At 31.9% G+C, this 19,340-nt stretch overlaps 1 protein-coding gene across 1 annotated transcript in view; it reads left to right on the forward strand.

Annotated features, from left to right (window-relative positions):
* Positions 1–19,340, forward strand: part of LOC130446872 (uncharacterized) — a 79,266-nt gene that overhangs the window by 46,621 nt on the left and 13,305 nt on the right. The window contains exon 2 of the mRNA XM_056783379.1: positions 8,404–9,911. Coding sequence (XP_056639357.1) covers positions 8,404–9,911 — 1,508 coding nt within the window. The remainder of the gene's footprint in view (positions 1–8,403; positions 9,912–19,340) is intronic.

A 19,340-nucleotide genomic window follows, 5' to 3' on the forward strand; every position in this document is an offset into this window, starting at 1 on the left:
AAGACATAAGTTTAATAATTTCAAAGAAAATAATTAAAAAAGAGTTTATTTAAAAAAGTTCTATTCAAAGTGTAAAAATATAAGTAACAAGAGTTACGTATATAAAATTTGAAATATATGTTGTAGAAATTTAGTTATTAGAATGAATATGAGTTGATAACATAGACTATAAATGAATTGAAATTTTATAATAAGTATTGAATGAATATTTGAATTGTGAACAACTTAAGTAATTATGTAATATGTGAACTAAGAAACTGAATTAAGAAAGAAAATGAATCAAGAATGCTTCAATTTATGTTAAAATTTGTAAAATTCTTAATAGTTGGTCAATATCTGGACATTATGTGAAATATCTAGTGATTGGGATAATTGGAAATTGATTGAAAACGGAGGAACAGAGGATATCATTTTGGGGGAAATTATTTTACAAATTTTAAGGAAATTTAAGAAAATTCTAAGTAAATATCAAGAATGAAGGTTAGGTTAGGTTAGGTAGGTACTGGATTACAAAATTTGGCAGTTTATTCATGAGACAGGAGTTATACTGAATTATGAAGTTTACTAGTAGCCTTTGGGAATAAATTCGGAAATCCTATATGGAGCATCAATTATAAGCTGAAGTTGAGTGAATTTTTTATTCATTGGAAGCAATGAAAAGAACTATCACTTATGTACATCGAGATGTACATCCAAAATTTCATTAATTCAATCCTGTTAAATTTGATAAAAATTTAGTTTATATAATTGAGTTGATTATAAACATATGTAAATCTTCATATTTAAAAAGCATTTATTTAAAATTAGTAAATTCGTTTTCAATTCGAAATTAATTTTAACTTCATTTCTCACATTCCGGGTGATAACTTACAAAGTTTCCACAATAAGCTTTCACATAACAATATTTAAGATTATATAAGATTTTTCAGTTTTCTAGCACTAATAGTACAATAGAAAAGATTTTAGGATTTATTAACTAATGGAACTATTTGAGAGAAGGTTGGATATCTAAAATCAATAAGCAGAGAATGAAAATTCTTTAAAGTGAAGTGAAAAAGCAGAGAAATAACATTTTTGCTAGTATTATTTATTTCCTTCATACTGATTAATTTCAAATATCACTTGATATTACTTAACTTGATGTTAAAGCTAAATTTGAATATGTATTTGCATCCAAACTTTTCAGTTGTTTCAAAACAGAAACCAGATACAGTTATATTCCTACAATAAACCTCTCAGTAAATATAACTAGCGTAGTAGCCAATTTACAAATCGCTTATCGAATTTGGTTTTTTTATTTCTTAACTCAAACATTAATAGGGACTGGTCACGTTTCTAAAGAACAATAGGTTGGTGTAGTCGGAAAAAGCTCATAGCTCTTTTAATTGAGAACGGAAGATCATTATCTTGGACTTGTTATGGTTTTTGAAAAACATACATACAGAATATGGTTTGGCAGGTGAATCATTCAAATTTTTCTTGTGATCTGTGGAAATATATACAGGGTTATTGATTTGTGATAAAGTTTAGTGCCTCCATTGTCCTTTAAGATGCAATTTTAAAAATTTGAGGGATTTATTTTCACATTGTCATATATATTTTTTAAATTTTCCATAAATATCGTAACAAGTTCAATACCCTGTACAATGAAAGAGAAATTAATGTTTCGACCAAAGCATTCGAATAGCAGTAATAATTTTGGAGAATTATTTATTTCGTTAAAATTCATTGAATCTGGGTAAATCAAAATACTAATACATTATTTGTTTGGTTTTTTTTTTTCAATTTACTACCAACAAACTTCTTTTTTTATAAAGCATTCCCTAAACCTGATATAATTAGTTCTTTTGTTATTTTGTTTCAAATCAATGATTCTATATGTACATCTCATCAATTAACAACTAATTGTGAGTTGGCTATTAGTCAAGAAACATTTCGAAATTCATTCCTTCATTCTCTCCATCATGTCATTCCTTGTTGATGGAGTTATTTTGTACACACGCATTCTTAATGTGGCTCCAGAAAAATGAGTCCATTTTATTGAGATCTGGTGACCTTAGTGGCCACTATACTGAATCATTTCTTTTGATCCATCTTCCAGGAAATAGCTCATTCAGTTTACCATTAATTAATTGATTAGCGTGAGCAGGCGCACCATTATGCAAAAACCATATTCTTTGACATGTACGAAGTGGAACTTTTTCCACTAAAAGAGGTAATTGGTTTATTATATAATCTAAATACATCTGAGCGTTTGAGTGGTCCTCAAAAAAATATGGTCCTACTACATAAAATACCTCCTCACATATTCAACTACAATCTAGTTTGACTGTGTGTTACTATGTGAGATGGATTAGTTGATGAATAATAGGACAGAATGGGGGAATGGGCGAACACGTAACTTGAAATATTTATAGTTCGAAGACAAATTAGGTGTTATATATTTGAGTCGAAAGCTCTACATGTATAATTCAGAACATACCAACTAAAGCTTTTTGTGAGAATTATGAGGATGAATACAAAAAAAAATCTGTCTGATCAGTATTTCCTCACGCTGCGGCTAATACCGATCACCTTTTAGGGTAATGAAATCACGATTTAATATGATGTATCAAATATATTTATTATGATAAGAAATAATTGAATATATTTATTTACGAATAAATTATGAAACAATATGAAAACTTGGAAAAATAAATTGAAAAACATTAAAAATCTTAAAATAAATAAGTATCTTCTTCTTTGAAATGATTGAAGAGCTGGAAAATTTTAATTGGTTATTTTTTCAGGCATATATCACACAAATAGCCTTCAGATGAATCCCACTCACTTCGTAATTAATGGACCTAATGAGCACAATCGGTGCATCTATACTACTTTTCTCCACTCCATTTTTCGCAAATCAAACAAACAACATTTTCCATACCATCATCTTCCAAGTCGTCCAATTCGTCGTCATCTCATAAGGTTTTTTCATCGATGTAATCTTTTGACTCACTATCAAACACCTTTTTCTTCGTCGAACTTTTAGCTGTTTCTTTGCCTTTCAGTGTTCTCAGTTGATTTGCCTTCTCTCTTCTAAAACTTGCTTCAAAAGGGTCTTTGTGAGTATTTTTGAGTGTTGTTTGGAAAGATTTCTCATATTTTTTACTGTTGCATTCCTCGGACCTGCTGAAGAATTTGAATTTGAAGCTAGAGGATTTTCAGATGATTCAGAGTCAGGATAAGAATTCAGAACTTTTGTGTCAATCTCAGAACAAGAAGGTTCTCGCTGGTTCAATAATATTTCAGCTCTACTGAAATTAAAATTATTGTCAGTAACAGAACAGCACTAGGAGCATGTTTCGGTGTTGACAACACCTACAACGGGTATAACAATCTTCCTGTTTTCATTGAAAGTATCTGGAGCTAACAAATCTTGATCCGTGAATACATTCGAATTACAATCAACTGGATATATCCAGTTGATTGAATCCAGAAACAACAATGGACATTGTTGCATTTTCACTAAAGTATGACTCTTCAGAAAGAAATCACATTCTTGGCAGAATGCAGTTTTCGAACATTACGTAAAAAGTGACATCTAATGATTACATCCTGAGGGATCCGTGAGGGGTAAGAAATAATATTGAGATAGCGTTTTCTCTGCATAAGTTATGAGCTTACAAAGTTATGTGACCCCCATGGTTCTCTAATATCAACAACACATGATTTTTGAACCAGCTATTGAATGTTTGAAGAAATGTCTGAGCCACTCCACAAAAAAAAATTCATTTGACCATTCATTGTGATAGCAGTGATATATTACACGAGGAACACCATTGTTTGAAAGAAGAGGTGTCATCATATTTCTTGGAAAAATGAACATCGGGGGAATATAAGTTTCTACAGCGCTTATCGCGCATATAACTGTTACTGTTTTCTCCGTTCCCAACTAGTAACATATCCATTTTTCCTTTTGGTACGACAACAGTTACTACATCTTGAAAGGTCTATATGCTCATTTCAACTACATAGTACATAGAAAACATGATTAAAAATGGCTCTTACCTTAGAATAAATTCGTCAAAATATTACATACAAAGTTAATAAAGGGGATGCTGCTAGGGGTGAGGGGGTGGCTTTTCCAGTAAGTTTAAATAAGCCATAATGCTTGCCCCTTCCAATATAAATTGACGTGTTTTTGGATTTTTTCTAAATACCAGTATTACAAAAGTTATTAAAGGTGGATACTTTTATCTGAAAAGCACTGTATATACGTATATACATCAAAAGTGGCTTCATCACCCAAATAGAACATAATCAAAAAAGTTTCCCTATTGTCTTTTCTTCTCGTAAGTCAACCTACAAAATACTAGTCCTTTCAAAATCAGCTTCAGTTTATTACTGTTGCAAGTAAATGTGGTAAGGGTATAAGTATATTTTAGAGTAGACTACTTTCTTCTTGAACATTTAGTCATATCATTTATTACAGGACGTCTTGGATCATTTTACAATAACATATTGATGTAAAGATAATAAATATTCTAATATTTTTTTGTTCAATATTCATTTACAATATTGACGTTAGAGATAAATTCAATTCAATTTCAATGAACGTAGACATCACAGGGATTCAGCTAGTATAAATTTTGTAGATTACCTTTTTTTATTTGAGCTCTTCTTTGATGTTTGGTTTCATTTATACCAAAATTCATATTTCTATTCCTCCGATTCAAATGTTTTCAGTAGACAGTTGTTTCCAAATAATTTTGCTGGCTCTAATTCTTCCTTTTGAAACATGAATTATTATGTTCGAAAGAGTGTTTAATTTTTACACAACGATTAGATACATATACATATAATGTCTTATAATAGGGAGAGAAACCTTTGTGATATTAAATTCTAGGATCAACAGTAGTATTTTCAACATCCGCTATATGTTTGTCCTCTGTTAGTATTACGTTAGTGAACTTCGATATAAATATCAGGGGAATTTCCTGTCAAACAAAGTAGTTGCGTCGACCATTCGCTAATGAGTTAAAAAATCAAAACTGTTCTAACTTCTACATGGCGCTGTAAACGACAGTTTTAACAGGATTGGCCTTGAGATACTCGCACTTGCACAAGAATGTTAATCCTTGATTTCGCTCTTAAGGCATTAGTGGAGGTATTCAAGTATTAAAAATTTATTATATAACTAGAATTCGCTCTTAGATCGTTAAAACAACATATTGAAATATAACCGATGTGATAATCGTAAATATTCCATGTAATATGGAGTTTTGCACAAATAATAAATTTATTTTTTGTTTACACTCATATTTACTAGTCTCATAAAAAGAGTTATGAATATGGTACCATAAAATTGTAAAAATGTAGGTTTCTTCGAGAAACCTGCGGATCATTGCAAAGCATTAGATTTTCTATCGATATACCAACCTTTCGAACGAAAAATATTTTTTTTCCAAAATCAAAATGAAAATAAAAAAAAATTTACTGTGGTCCATTTCAATCCTTTTCATACGGAGGAATTTGAAGGAATTTTTACTAGAATGGGTTTTAAATTGGTTTATATTGGTTTAACTATACATTAAAAAAATTATTGGATAATACTAAGGATAAAATACCAAATCCGGTAAAGAGTGGTTTATATGAAATTAGCAGTAGTGATTGCGAGGGGAAGTATGTCGGGCAAACTAAGAGATCCATTAATGTTCGGTTTAAAGTATTCCCGATCACGCTGCCAGTCACAATCATGAAAAAAATATAAATAAATGTAAGAACAGTTCAAATAGGGACTAAGGGCCTATTCCTTACAGTCCGCTTTTTAGTTTAATAGTTGAGGAGTAAATATGAAGATTGGAGTATATAATAAGATTTCTGCAAGCTTTCTCCGATGAAATTATTTTTCGCGGAAGAAGTTTCATTAGTGGGAAAATTTAATACAAAATAGGTTTTAGTTTACCTTTAGCCTCTGAAGGCGGCAACTTGATTACAGCAACGTGTATCAGACAGTCTAATTGTGAGTGTTGGTGTAGTGGTAGCGTAAACCGTGTATTTAGGTCAAAGCTGTGTGGCAGAATTTTTACCTATATCCATGGTATTTGACGATTATTTTGTTAAAAATGTTTTATTTTCTTACGTCATCTCTGGTACGCTTTGCGATTTTAACAATACAAGAAAAGATCGAACAGACCAAAAGATTTTAAATTGCAAACAGAATCGCGTCTACAGAATAACGAGAAACTCTACAGTCCAAAGATAAATTTATTTTGTCAAAAATTATTATGGTATAGCGCATGTTGTTGTGGCTTCCTGTGGTCCACCAAAAAGTCTCCAAAAAATAAAAGGAAATTATTACGAGATCAGAAATAGTAGCCGCCAACAATTCATGAATCAATTAGACATCTTTCTAGTTACTGCTTCAACAATGAGTGTTTTTTGCAAAAAATTTTAACCATTGCTAGTTTCTTCCCCATATTCATTACACATTGTAATCAGTGGTGAGTTATGAATTTGACATTCTAATTGGTTGAAAAGCTTAGACACCTGTATGATGCGAAATCCATGTACGTTAAAATCGAGTTAAAGATAACATGTCGTAAAAAGTAGAATAAACTAGTCAACAACGTAGTGTTAGTTGAATAATATTTCGATTAGCTTAGCTCAGTATTACACAATCAATGGAAAGATGGTTAGGCTCTTGCATGCAGTATTTCATTATAGAAATAACTTGGTGCTATCAGTAGCATTCAGTTAATTTCAAATCAATTTACTCGCTTATTAATATCCTCAGACTCAGATATGTCAGCGGTGTATAATACTACATAAGAAACTGCTGGTATTTGGAACTTATCCATTCAGCTTTATTGTGATGACAGACCAGAACACAACATTTGTCAGTTTTCTGTATGGAGGAGAGTTAATACTTCATGCGAAATTGTTTATTATTCACAAAATGTAATTATGATTGTAAATACAAAACTGAATGTTTTTCTACGACATTAATTTATTCGAACAAACATTTTGAGCCCAAAATTTGATATTTAACTTAACAGCAAATTATAAGTGATATGGAGCAAAGCTTATCCATTAGTTAAATACAAGGGCGACATTGTTGCATACAAGACTTGCTACTATCGTAGCAATTAATTTGTATTATTTGCGCTTTTCACATCTCCTTTACTTATTTATGAATATATTTATTTAAACCTCTTGATAAGTTCACCATATTCTTCCTCGAATGAATCTGAAGCCAGATCGTTGAAACAATAGCTACTCTAATTATCACTGTAGCACATCTTCTGTTCTACTGCCTTGCCTTTATGTCAAGTTGTCTGGAGTAAATTGTTCATTGTATGCGCTTGTTCTAAAAATGTTCAAAATTGGTTTTGTAGTTTGGGAAATATCAATAAAACATAAAAAAATAATGGTAAGAAATGAAAACGTTAAATAAATGTCGATTTTAGTGAGGCCAACTTAATTTTTTTAAAGTCGACTTTAAAAATAGTCATCATCAGAACATGTTCCACTCGCATCGAAAACAAAATCTTTCAACACCATATACAAATCAAAAATATAAAAAATAACTTAACTATACAACAAACACCGAGAAGTTGGTTATGTTTATTAATAGCGCCTTGTGCGCGTGCGTACCTGTCACAAATAAAGTCGATTTTATTGAAATCAGCGCTCCAACAATTCCCTTCTGTTTAAAAAACCTAATGAGATAAAAAGGATTAGCTAATGAAGCAACTATAAGTGAAAATGTTGCAGTTAGTTTGTTTTAAAATTGTTAAGACCATTAACAATTTTTATTTATCATAGAAAGTTACAATTTGCCGATAAATTTGATTGCTCTGAGTAATAATTGATCTATATCGAAGAATATATACTTATCTGACTTCCTTTGGAGACTTCTATTATTTTGTTCACTATTATATATTGAATGGAATATCGAGTTTCATCGCTATATATTCATATATTATATCCTTTAACGTCACGGGCGGGGCCTGCGCAGACCCCACGCACTGTTTATCATCAGTATTTTTTGAAATTGACAACTTACAATCGCGCGTTTCCGGCTAATCTCAGTGTGCCGTGAGGCCTTTCGGCAAGCGGACGTTCGTCATTCTTCTGTTAAGGTAAGTTCCATTTACGCACACGTGGGGATACTTGCAGATCCCACCCGTGATTTAACGTAGTTACTTTTTTCACTTTGGTTATCTTTTTATTTTCAGAATTGGTATTGTATAAATGGAAAAATAAGTCGCCGACTAAACGAAAATCATATTGCGCAAATTATAAACGATTTTAGTGACTCGGAAAGCGAAGGCATAGGAGACACAACTCAAGAGAACATTTTGGAATAAGTAGGTGATATAAGTGACTGTGAATCAATACATAGCGAACATAATTCAGCGTCTGAAATAGAGGAAAGCGATGAGTCTTCCGCCGCTGAGTCCGCAGAAGATACAACCAGTAATAGTTTGTACGGTAAAAACCGGTTCAAATGGAGCAAAACTCCTCCACGTATTCGACAGCACAACATTATCGAAGAGCGCGTGGGTTTGAAAGGGCCTGCTCTTTCTAAGAATGAAATGTCACCAATAGAAACATGGGAACTATTGCTTACTGATGATATAATCCAACTTATAGTGCAGTATACTAATCAAAAGCTAGAAGCTAAATATATTTCACCACTGATACGACCTTACTATGCTAAAAACATAGATAGTTGTGAGTTGCGAGCTTATTTTGGATTACTTTTACTTACTGCAATTTTCAAGTCAAATCACGAAGATGTTCGATCATTATGGATATCTGATTACACTGGTAGAGACATATTTCGTGGCGTAATGGGATTGAACAGATTTTTGTTCATTCATTTCAATATCACATTTGATGACCTTAGCACACGGGAACAAAGGAAGTCTACTGACAAACTGGCTTTGATAAGCGAAATGTTTGATAAATTTATCCAAAACTGCAGTAACAACTATACTTGCTCGGAATATTTATGTATAGATGAAATGTTGGTGAAATTTCGTGGTAGATGCTCGTTCAGGATGTTTATCAAAAGCAAACCTGGAAAATATGTGCTGAAAGTTCAATGCATGTGTGATGCAAAAACCCACTACTTGTACAACGCTTTTATATACACAGGAAAGCCTCTAATACAAAGTAATTCTTCACAATCCGTACCAACTCAGGATGTTTTGAAGTTGACTGAGCCGGCGTATGGATCAAATAGAAATATCACTGGAGAAAGTTGGTTCACTTCGATTGAACTAGTGGATCTACTCTTACAAAAAGGACTCACATATGTTGGCACCGTACGAAAAAATAAACGAGAAATTCCACGTGAGTTTCTTCCCAATAAGACAAGGCCCGTGGAATCTTCCTTATTTCGATTTGTACGTGACAAAACATTGGTATCACACGTACCAAAAAAGAACAAGAGTGTAGTTCTACTTTCATCAATGCACCATGAAATATCAGTTAACGAGCAGTCCAAAAAGCCGGAATTTTATAACAGCACTAAAGGAGGAGTAGATGCCTTGGATTTGAAATGTTCAAATTATTCATGCTCACGTCGAACACGGAGATGGACAAACGCAATTTTTGGTGCTATAATGAATATTTCAATTACTAATAGTTATGTTCTCTGGGTTATATCCAATCAAAATAAGAAAAAGAGCCGACGAAAATACATAAAGACTATTGCAATGTCTCTTATAAATCCACACATTTGCCAAAGACTGGAAAATAATACTAACTTGACCAAAGATGTAAGAGCGATAATGATCAAGTTGATCGACAAAGAGCAGACTTTGCCTAGCTCAGATGAACCTGGTCCTAGTGCCCCAAAAATTAAGCGAAGATGCTATAGTTGTCCCAGATCTAAAGATAAAAAAGTACTATTGTCTGTAAGTCTTGCAAGAAAATTATTTGCAAGCCTCATTCAATAGGAATTACTTATTGTTTACCATGCCTACCCAAAGAATAATTTTTAACGTTAGTTTAGGGTAGTACGTTTCAAGTATTGTCATTTTTTTTCTACAATGTTAATTGTTTAATTTTCGTATAATTACGTCTTTTTGATTCTCATTTTATTAGAAAAAAATATTAAGTTAGTCAGAACTTGACTTTTTTTTTAATTTTAGTACATTGATCATGTGCCTTAAAAATTATATGTATTAGATTGTTAATTTTATAAAAATGTTTCTTACTGTCTAAATACTGATTGTTTTATAATTAATAAATAATTTTCACAAATATTATATGTCTTTTCTTATAATCAAAAACGACTCTTAAAAAATATTTAAAAAAATGATTTTATAAGTAAATTTATATTGGGGATACTTCTAGACCCCACGCGTGACGTTATGTTAACTTAAACAACGCGTGTACTTAAAGGATATACATAAGTGTTCACAACTTCCATGTTAATGTAAATGATTTCGATATATTTGCTGATGACCTTGCCGCTAATTCTATCTACTAAGTTAAGTTCTTAGTAGTCGATTTTCTATTCTAATTGTTGTAATCATTATGAACATCATTACTCTAATAACAGAATGCTATTAATCTGTAGTTTTTATTCCATTTCGCTTAACATCCTGTAACTATTACTAAAGTGATATTAGCAATAACCGAAGATAAAAAGTTTATTTTTGGTCTCTGACAACGATAACTTGGTTAATGACACGCGCGTCAAATAGTATTATACACTTCAGAAACTCAAGTTAATTATGGTTAGACGAAAAGGAGTATTAATTCTCCTGGAAGATGCTATATACTATCCGAATAAAGGTCAGTCAGGCACCAAGTTTTTATCATAAGAGCCGCACTAATAAGAAAATAAGGCCAACTTTACTTTTATTCTATACCATTAACAAGATTATCTAGTTAAGTTCCATATTGTCAAAATATGTATAGTTATTGAAATAATTTTGAGTGAAATCAATTTATTTTGGTGATTGCGTATGCTATTGTTGTCTGAAAGCCGTTCATTTTACATATAGACAATATATGAAATTTCACACAAAAAATAGTATTATTACAATTACTCAAATCCCAAATACCATTGACCTGAATTTAAATAAACTAAAATATATCTACATTCAAAGATAATTTACCGAAACAAAAGTATTAACCACAAATTAGTGTACTTTGAATTTTTTCGTTCGGAAATAAATATAGACACGTTTGCATTTACTATACAGTTATGTGTTTGTTCATTTAATTCACTTAATATAAAGGTTTTGCATGAGAATTATTTTTAGTTTGTTTCATTAAGAACAAACATAAATACCTTGAAATATTTTCAAATAATGTTATCGAAGCTTTAGTAGGAAATGTTGTTAAAGTACAATGGGACAATTTTGAAAAGAACTTTTCTAAACTATTAATAAACCTTGAACCCTGGATAAAGTAGTAATGAGAATTATTTATATACCTACGTTTAATATACCAAAAGTGACAATTATAAAATGATACCGATATTTGTGGTGCGCTTATTTTGATGAGACTATAATTTCTATATAAGTGTCTACTTTATAATGAATTTTGTCTACCTTTCATCAATCTGAAAGCATCAAAGAAATACTTATGAAGCATATGAATAAATAAGTACTTGATTTAATACTCCGTTCTCATATCTATGGTAACCATAAAAATTTTTCAATAAAACAGTTGTACGTTTAGTTATAAGTAACAAGGACGTTGTACACTTATAATAATAATGGGTAAAATGGTTGATTTCACGATATATATACACCGATATGCTGAATTGCCGGCTTAAATTTAACACGCCTCGCGCATGACGTCACGCTAGAATCGGATTAAGATTAGGTTGGATTTGTACGTATTTACTGGGTTTTATCAAATACTTCGATTTCCAAAAAAAACTTGGGGATGCAGTGGATAGGACCCTGTGGTTGAGAGCATAAAATTCATTTAAAATATGATAAATGAATGCTGTAGATTAAAAAATAACACACAATTCCTATTTTTTTTCCAATAGGTAATTATACTTATTTGATGTTTTATTATTATTAACAAAATCGGTTTCAGTCTCGTTGAAAATATTTATATACGATACCCCTTATTTATGTATTATTTATTTAAGCCTGTGTTTGTTCTATTCCTTTCGAAGAGGGTAGTTCCATATATTGCAAAATGTCTAGATTTAAAACATTGTTCATTTACCTATATATGAATCGCTCAAAGAAAATGTATGAAACGTACCCATAATAAATCAGAAATAATATTATTAAATTAAATAATTTCATTATTTTGGTAATCATATTTCAAATAGTCTCTTATTTCACGGAACAGACAAGAAATTATAATTCTTGTAAATGGTATGCGATCAAGAACGTGAAAATTAAATGGTAAATTTAATAACCATATAAATAATACACACATAGACATGTCTTTGCATCCAATATTACTTTCGGAATCAAAATAATACTTTATGATAAGTATACAGCATACGTTATAGTTCACAGTTTGATTCCAACGTGTCGTCACATTGTGCCAGACAGATCGCGCGTGCCTGTGCATAGATATAACTATGTATGCCTATTGACACTATTGACATGATTTAACTTCAACTAATAGTGAGAATAAATCAGTTTGTTCACTGTCAATTAATTGATTGTTTGATTGTTTTCTATACAGTACTATAATCTAATTCCAGTAAAATCACATCATATAATATTTTTGGATTTATTTTTTATTCCATAGTTCATAATAGGATAGTGGACAGTCAAGGTTCATTAAGCACATTGCCTCTATCCATTTCCGTAGACCTTACCTTGCAAATAGACTGTTAAAAAATCCTTTTGGCTACTTCAAGGATGGGTTCTCGGTCCATTGGTGGATTAATTGTTCTCTATCTGGGCGAGCGAGTTTGCTTCCTCGGTGCCCTGGGGCCAAGTCTGTGGCTTTGCCAGACTTGTGGGCAGATTTTTATGCAAGTAACGATCTTTCGATCAACCTTTTTTTTAAATACCGATCCAAGTATCCTATGCAAGTGAAAAACAAATATTTCCGGTGCCAGTTGTAATATATATGGGTATGTACCATATTGACTTGTAGGAAGGAAAGGATTTAAGAGCCCAAGTTATCTCCTCATGATTTATTCTCTTTTTTGCCGTATTGTAGTAGATTTTCCTTTCTCGTTCTTTGTATAGTCGCTATCTGGAATCCTGTGCCTAGATTTTTTTCTCGACATTTTAGCTCGAGTTCATTTCTCAGTTTCTCAGTCGTATTGATTTACTTCTCTGATTTACTGCATTATCAACTTAGTAGTTCCTAAGCTATAAGAGTGGATACTGCTGTTATGGCTAACAGTTTGTTCTTGGCGCGTTAAGGGGTAAAATTCCATAGTTCGTAGTATATATATATATATTAATCGGGTTAAAACGTTCTTCGCCGTCTTCCGATTCCCAGTTTCCATCTTTCTCGATCTTCTAAAAGATCTTCTTCCAATCCTCTTTCTCGAATATCCTTCTTTCTTTCTCTCCAACTTAATCTTGGTTTCCTCTCTTTCTTCTTCCTCGTGGTGTCCAATTTAAAATTTGTTTGGGTATGCGGTCTTCTTCTTTGGACATGTCTGTACCATCTTAACTGATTCACCCTAATGTCTTTTATTGTAATCGTATACTGCACGTCATGATTTCCCTGATTCTCTCGTTTCTTACTTTTTCACTTCTTGAGATTTCTGCCGCGCGTCTCCAATAATCCATTTCTGTGGCTTTAAGCATTTTTACTGTTTTTTCTTTTCGTAGTTACTTTAAATTTTTTTCGTGTTTGTCGATAACTTGATATAAATGCATTTATATTTCAAAAGGTCTAAGAAATAAGAAATTAAAAACATGTTCACGTTAATATATATACATATTCTGTTCTTCAAGCATTTTATCTATTTTGGCTATCTGGAAGGTTACCATAGCGCGTTGTCACAAGTCAAATTTCATGTGGATATCGCCATTAAATACCTTCATTTTTTTTGAGTTTTTTTTTCTTTTTTTAACATCAACTTCAAATCCTCTATGTACTCCAAGTGATCAATCTTATATTTCTCGGTATTGCATATGTATACAGCGATGGTGACAAAGGAGCAACAAACCATATTGTTAATTTCTAAATATGTCTCGATTTTTTTCACTCTCACAAAGTTATTGTATTACGAGAGTTGCAGCTTAAGTTTTGAGATATGGCAGTACTGACGTGAATACAAAAAATACAAAAAAAATACCATCATGAAGTTTGACATTTTTAATGGTGACCGTAATCAGAATGTGTTGTCATACCAGTGCTAATTGAGTTGTTTACAGATACTTGATATATTCATCTTGCAACAGCAGTGTGCCAATCCACTCGCTTCTATTTTTGATGATAAAGCATTATCTCGCACAACCGTATTTTTCGTATTCAATCGTGGTTGTACTCTGCTACAGAATTTATTTCATGAAGGTCGTCCGAAATCGGCTGTTGTGCCAGAAAACATCGATGCTGTACGTGAACTGATATTGCAAGATCGCCACGTGATATACTGTGAGATTGAGGCATACTTGGGCATTAGTTCTACTTGCACACATTCAATATTGCATAAACATTTGGATGTCAAAGAGATTTGTTCGCGTTTAATACCGCATAATTTGAAAATCGTTCAAAAAAAGCTTGTGTCGATTGGTGTAAAGAAATGCAGCAAAAATTTATTTGCGGTGCTCCAAAATACATCTATTTGAACCCGACTCTTAACAACAATTAACTGTATGGGTCTTTCAAGACGAGCCATATTCAACAAAAGTTGTTCACGCACGAAGCACTTCGAAGCAGTCAAAAACATAGAATTGTTGGGTCATCCGCCGTACAGCGTTGTTTGGAACCCAATGATTTCTTCTTATTCCCGCAGATCAAAAATAAATTGCGAGGTCAACATTTATCTACCAGTAGCGGTTGATGCGTTCAAATCATATGTTTTGGAGGTGCCTCAATCGGAATGGAGAAAATTCTCCGACAATTGGTTCAAACGCATGCAAAAGTGTATTTATCTCAACATATTTATCTAACATGTTTTTTAATTTGAGAGGTTTGAGTTTTAGACAGACTCTTCCTTTAAAAAAATGTAAGAATAGTGCATTAAAAATAGTTATTTTATTGTTTATCTCAATAAATATTTTTCTTTAATAGAAATAGAACGCCTCTAAATCGAACAAAATCACAAAATCAAATAAAGTCATTAATAGGTTCAAAACTATCGTTTCAGCTAATTAGATTCTGTATGTATATCTCGCACGGGAAATGTTCAATAACTACGTATGATGATTCATGTTTAGAGATGCTGATTTGCATATTTTAAAATTTCGCAGGTGTCAGTAACACTCACAGTTATATAACCAAATTGATGCCAATTATCACAAACATAATTATTTACAGTTGCTATATATGGTAAAAGTGCTATTACATTCATAATTTTGAGTTCGGAATGAGATTGCTGAATCATGATTTTTGCGAGGTATTATAAAATAATATGAACAATTCTATTTATTAATCAATGGATACATCAAATCTCAGAAACTGCTAGAATAGAATTGAAAGTCGTATGACAACTTCGCAGGAGTGGTTGGTGTTGTTGCTCTATTGTGTAACCATGGACGAAATGTATATCTACCAAAACATTGAGACTACAGACTAGTCGAGAATTTCTATGAGTGAAGCTGGATATGTAAGAGCGACACTATTCTAAAAGAAACAAACTAAGGCATAAATGACACCAGTCAAGAGCACTGAGAGCAACTGAAAACTGAAAAGACCTACCTTATAAAATCCATTAATCAGAAAATATAAATCCGGAGGAATACACTTACCTCACAATCCAGTAGAGAACAAGATACAATTGCCACTTTCGTAGACGATGAACCTGTAAGAAAACTACACATCAGTAAATAGAATTAACAACTACACCAAGCGCTAGAAAATCAAAAGAAAAGAAATTAAATCAGAGCTTGTTCATAACAAATATACCAATAAAACATTCCAGTCAGAATGAATAATACACAGATCCCTTATGATAATCAAGCAAAATATGTAGGTATTAATATAGACTCGAGATTACGCTAGAAAGTTCATATCAGAAAGAAACGCAAAGAGCGCAACATAACATTTAGAAAAATGTATTGGCTGCTTGGAAAGAATTTGCCCCTGTTAACTTAGAACAAAATATAGACAACCAAACTAATACTGTGACCAGTATATACAGCTGGATACAAATGGTATCCAGATTGTAAGCTGAACTTTAGTGCGCAGTACTTGAAACATGTTCAGTGTAGAAAATTACCAAAGCCTAAAGTACAATAGTGAGTAGATTTTAGTTATCTATCACTTGAACGTTATAATTTAAACTGGACAAAAATTACTCATTGATTAAAATATAAGATCATATATACCCTTGAAGACGTTTTTAATTAATAAAACAAAATTGCTATTAGGTTGATTCATTGGAATTGGAAAATGAAAGGATTGCATTCGACGACAAAAAAGTCCTTTTCCATCCGTAAAACGCAGTGCTAAAAATTCATGAATTAGGTTCTCGTTTCCAAACCTTAACAAATGGATAAAACGGATAAAAATTTGATTCTGATGAAATCGTCTGACAAGTAGATACCTATCTCGAAAAATCTATTTTTGGAGCCTATAAAAGCTTTCACAAACGTTGAAATAAGTATATAGATCTCAAAGGGACGAAGTTGAGAAATAAAATGATTCCATGGGACATGTCCTCGTATTATTCTATTGCTTATTCTTCGCTAGTATCTATTTCTACTATCACATATCCGTTGTAATTTATTTTTGGTTTTATTACCACGCTTTTTTTTATTTTATTTTTACTACCTTGTGATGATCCCCTTGAATTGAAATTTCGCAGACTTTCGCGTCTTTGATAACAATAAATGATTCAATAAAAGATTGGTGAAATATGAAATAATGCATCGTGAATAAATTAACTTGATTTTTTATATAGAATGTTATAATGTTATATAAAACTCACGTTACGAAAGACAAAGAAGATTCATAATTTTACCCAAAGATTAATTCTTAGTAGATATTTATTAGCTTGATCCAAATTTCTATTGACTGTCAAATATTATTATACTGTGCTTTTCAGATAAAAGTATCCACCTTTAATAACTTTTGTAATACTGGTATTTAGAAAAAATCCAAAAACACGTCAATTTATGTTGGAAGGGGCAAGTATTATGGCTTATTTAAACTTACTGGAAAAGCCACCCCCTCACCCCTAGCAGCAGCCCCTTTATTTTTTTAAATTACTTTTCATATTTTTTATGTAAAATTTGGATACTCCTCTTTGAGCTGATTTCAAAAATGTATAATACTTGTAGGTTAAAGTCGTTAGTTTATGAGATAAACAATTTTTCTTTTAAGAGCACAAATTTTTACTTTCACCTTATTTGCCTGTACTAAAATGGGTTGTACAGCAGTTCAAACTCTTTAATCTTTTTAACTGTGCTATTTATTCTACTTAAAAAATCCAAACAACAAAAAACTCTACTTTTTATTAAAGTTTGACATTGTCAACTAGAATTTGTAGTCACTATTGATAGTGTAATTTGATACATTATTTATTTTGTTTCTCTGAAATGGTTTACTCTTTGCAAGAAAGAATTGAAATTGTAGGTTTATACTACCAAAATAATAATTGTGCAAGAGCTGCTGCTAGAATATTTAACGAATTACATGACGGAAGACATGCAACTCATAAGTATGTAATTCAACTGATGGAGAAATTTACCACAACAGGGTCTGTTTGCAATAAAGTGCATAAGCGAGAGGGACTCGTAAATAACGAAGCAATCCAAGTGGCAATTTTAGGGCAAGTCAGCTTAGAGGCTCAACAACCCCAATCGTTGTCAACAATAAGTAGAGCGATCGGTGTTTCATCTTCTACAGTTTTCCGAGTTCTATATAAATTCAAGTACCACCCATACAAAGTTAAGTTGGTGCACGAGTTGAATGAAGATGATTTTGATCGTCGTCTGGAGTTTTGCGAATCAATGACGCAAATTATCAATAACAATCCACAATTGTTAAACAATATTTGCTTTTCTGATGAATGCTCATGGTCATTAAATGGCTTAGTAAGTAAGCATAATTGTAGATATTGGGCTGAAAGTGATCCACATATTATGCGTGAATTCCATACACAACATCCCCAAAAGTTAAACGTTTGGTGTGGTATCCTAGGTGACCACATTGTCGGACCTTTCTTCATCAACGGAAATTTAAATGGTGAATCATATCTTGAGTTACTCAGGGAAGAGTTGACCCACGTATTACAACAATAATAGAAAATGATGATAACCTTTCCGAAGATTTACTGGTATTTCAACAAGACGGAGCTCCCCCACACTATGCTATGCCTGTCCGACAATTTTTAAACGAAACATTCCCCGCTCGTTGGGTAGGTAGAAGGGGGCAGATGATGGAGTGGCCACCTAGGTCACCGGATTTAACACCCCTAGACTTCTTTTTATGGGGGTATTTAAAAACAAAAGTTTATGCTACCCAACCAGAATCTCTGGATGATTTACGAGAGAGGATAGAAAATGAATGTCGACAATTAAATCCAGCCGTATTAAGCAATGTCAGAGAGGCATTTCAAAATAGATTATACCATTGTATGGAAGTGAATGGTACTCATTTTGAACACTTATTATAACTTCATAATAAATAGCCCAGTTAAAAAGATTAAAGAGTTTGAACTGTGGGTTGTACACCATTTTAGTAGAGGCAAATAAGGTGAAAGTAAATAATAAGTAAAATTTGTGCTCTTAAAAGAAAAATTGTTTATTGTTAATTTAAAAAAATAAAGGGGATGCTGCTAGGGGTGAGGGGGTGGCTTTTCCAGTAAGTTTAAATAAGCCATAATGCTTGCCCCTTCCAACATAAATTGATGTGTTTTTGGATTTTTTCTAAATACCAGTATTACAAAAGTTATTAAAGGTGGATACTTTTATCTGAAAAGCACTATATGGTTTATCAACCATTTATACCAAAATGCGTCTTGATGTTGATACACTGAAAATATAGAAGAATATCTGCGTTTAGCGATATATGGTTCTAAGTGTACCTTCTTTGGTTTTACTGTCTTCTTCAGCCATCCAATGTAGTGTATATTCTTCATAAATTCAGGAATAAAATTATTTAAAACCTACGTGCTTTCTGTTGAAAATTTGTGGATTTTGATGATATAATGATAAAAGTTATTTTAAATATATTCGAATGTATGCAAAAAGAAAATATTCATTAATCTGATAATGTAA

Source organism: Diorhabda sublineata, chromosome 7 (assembly GCF_026230105.1).
Source record: "Diorhabda sublineata isolate icDioSubl1.1 chromosome 7, icDioSubl1.1, whole genome shotgun sequence".
Taxonomy (NCBI): Eukaryota; Metazoa; Arthropoda; class Insecta; order Coleoptera; family Chrysomelidae; genus Diorhabda; species Diorhabda sublineata.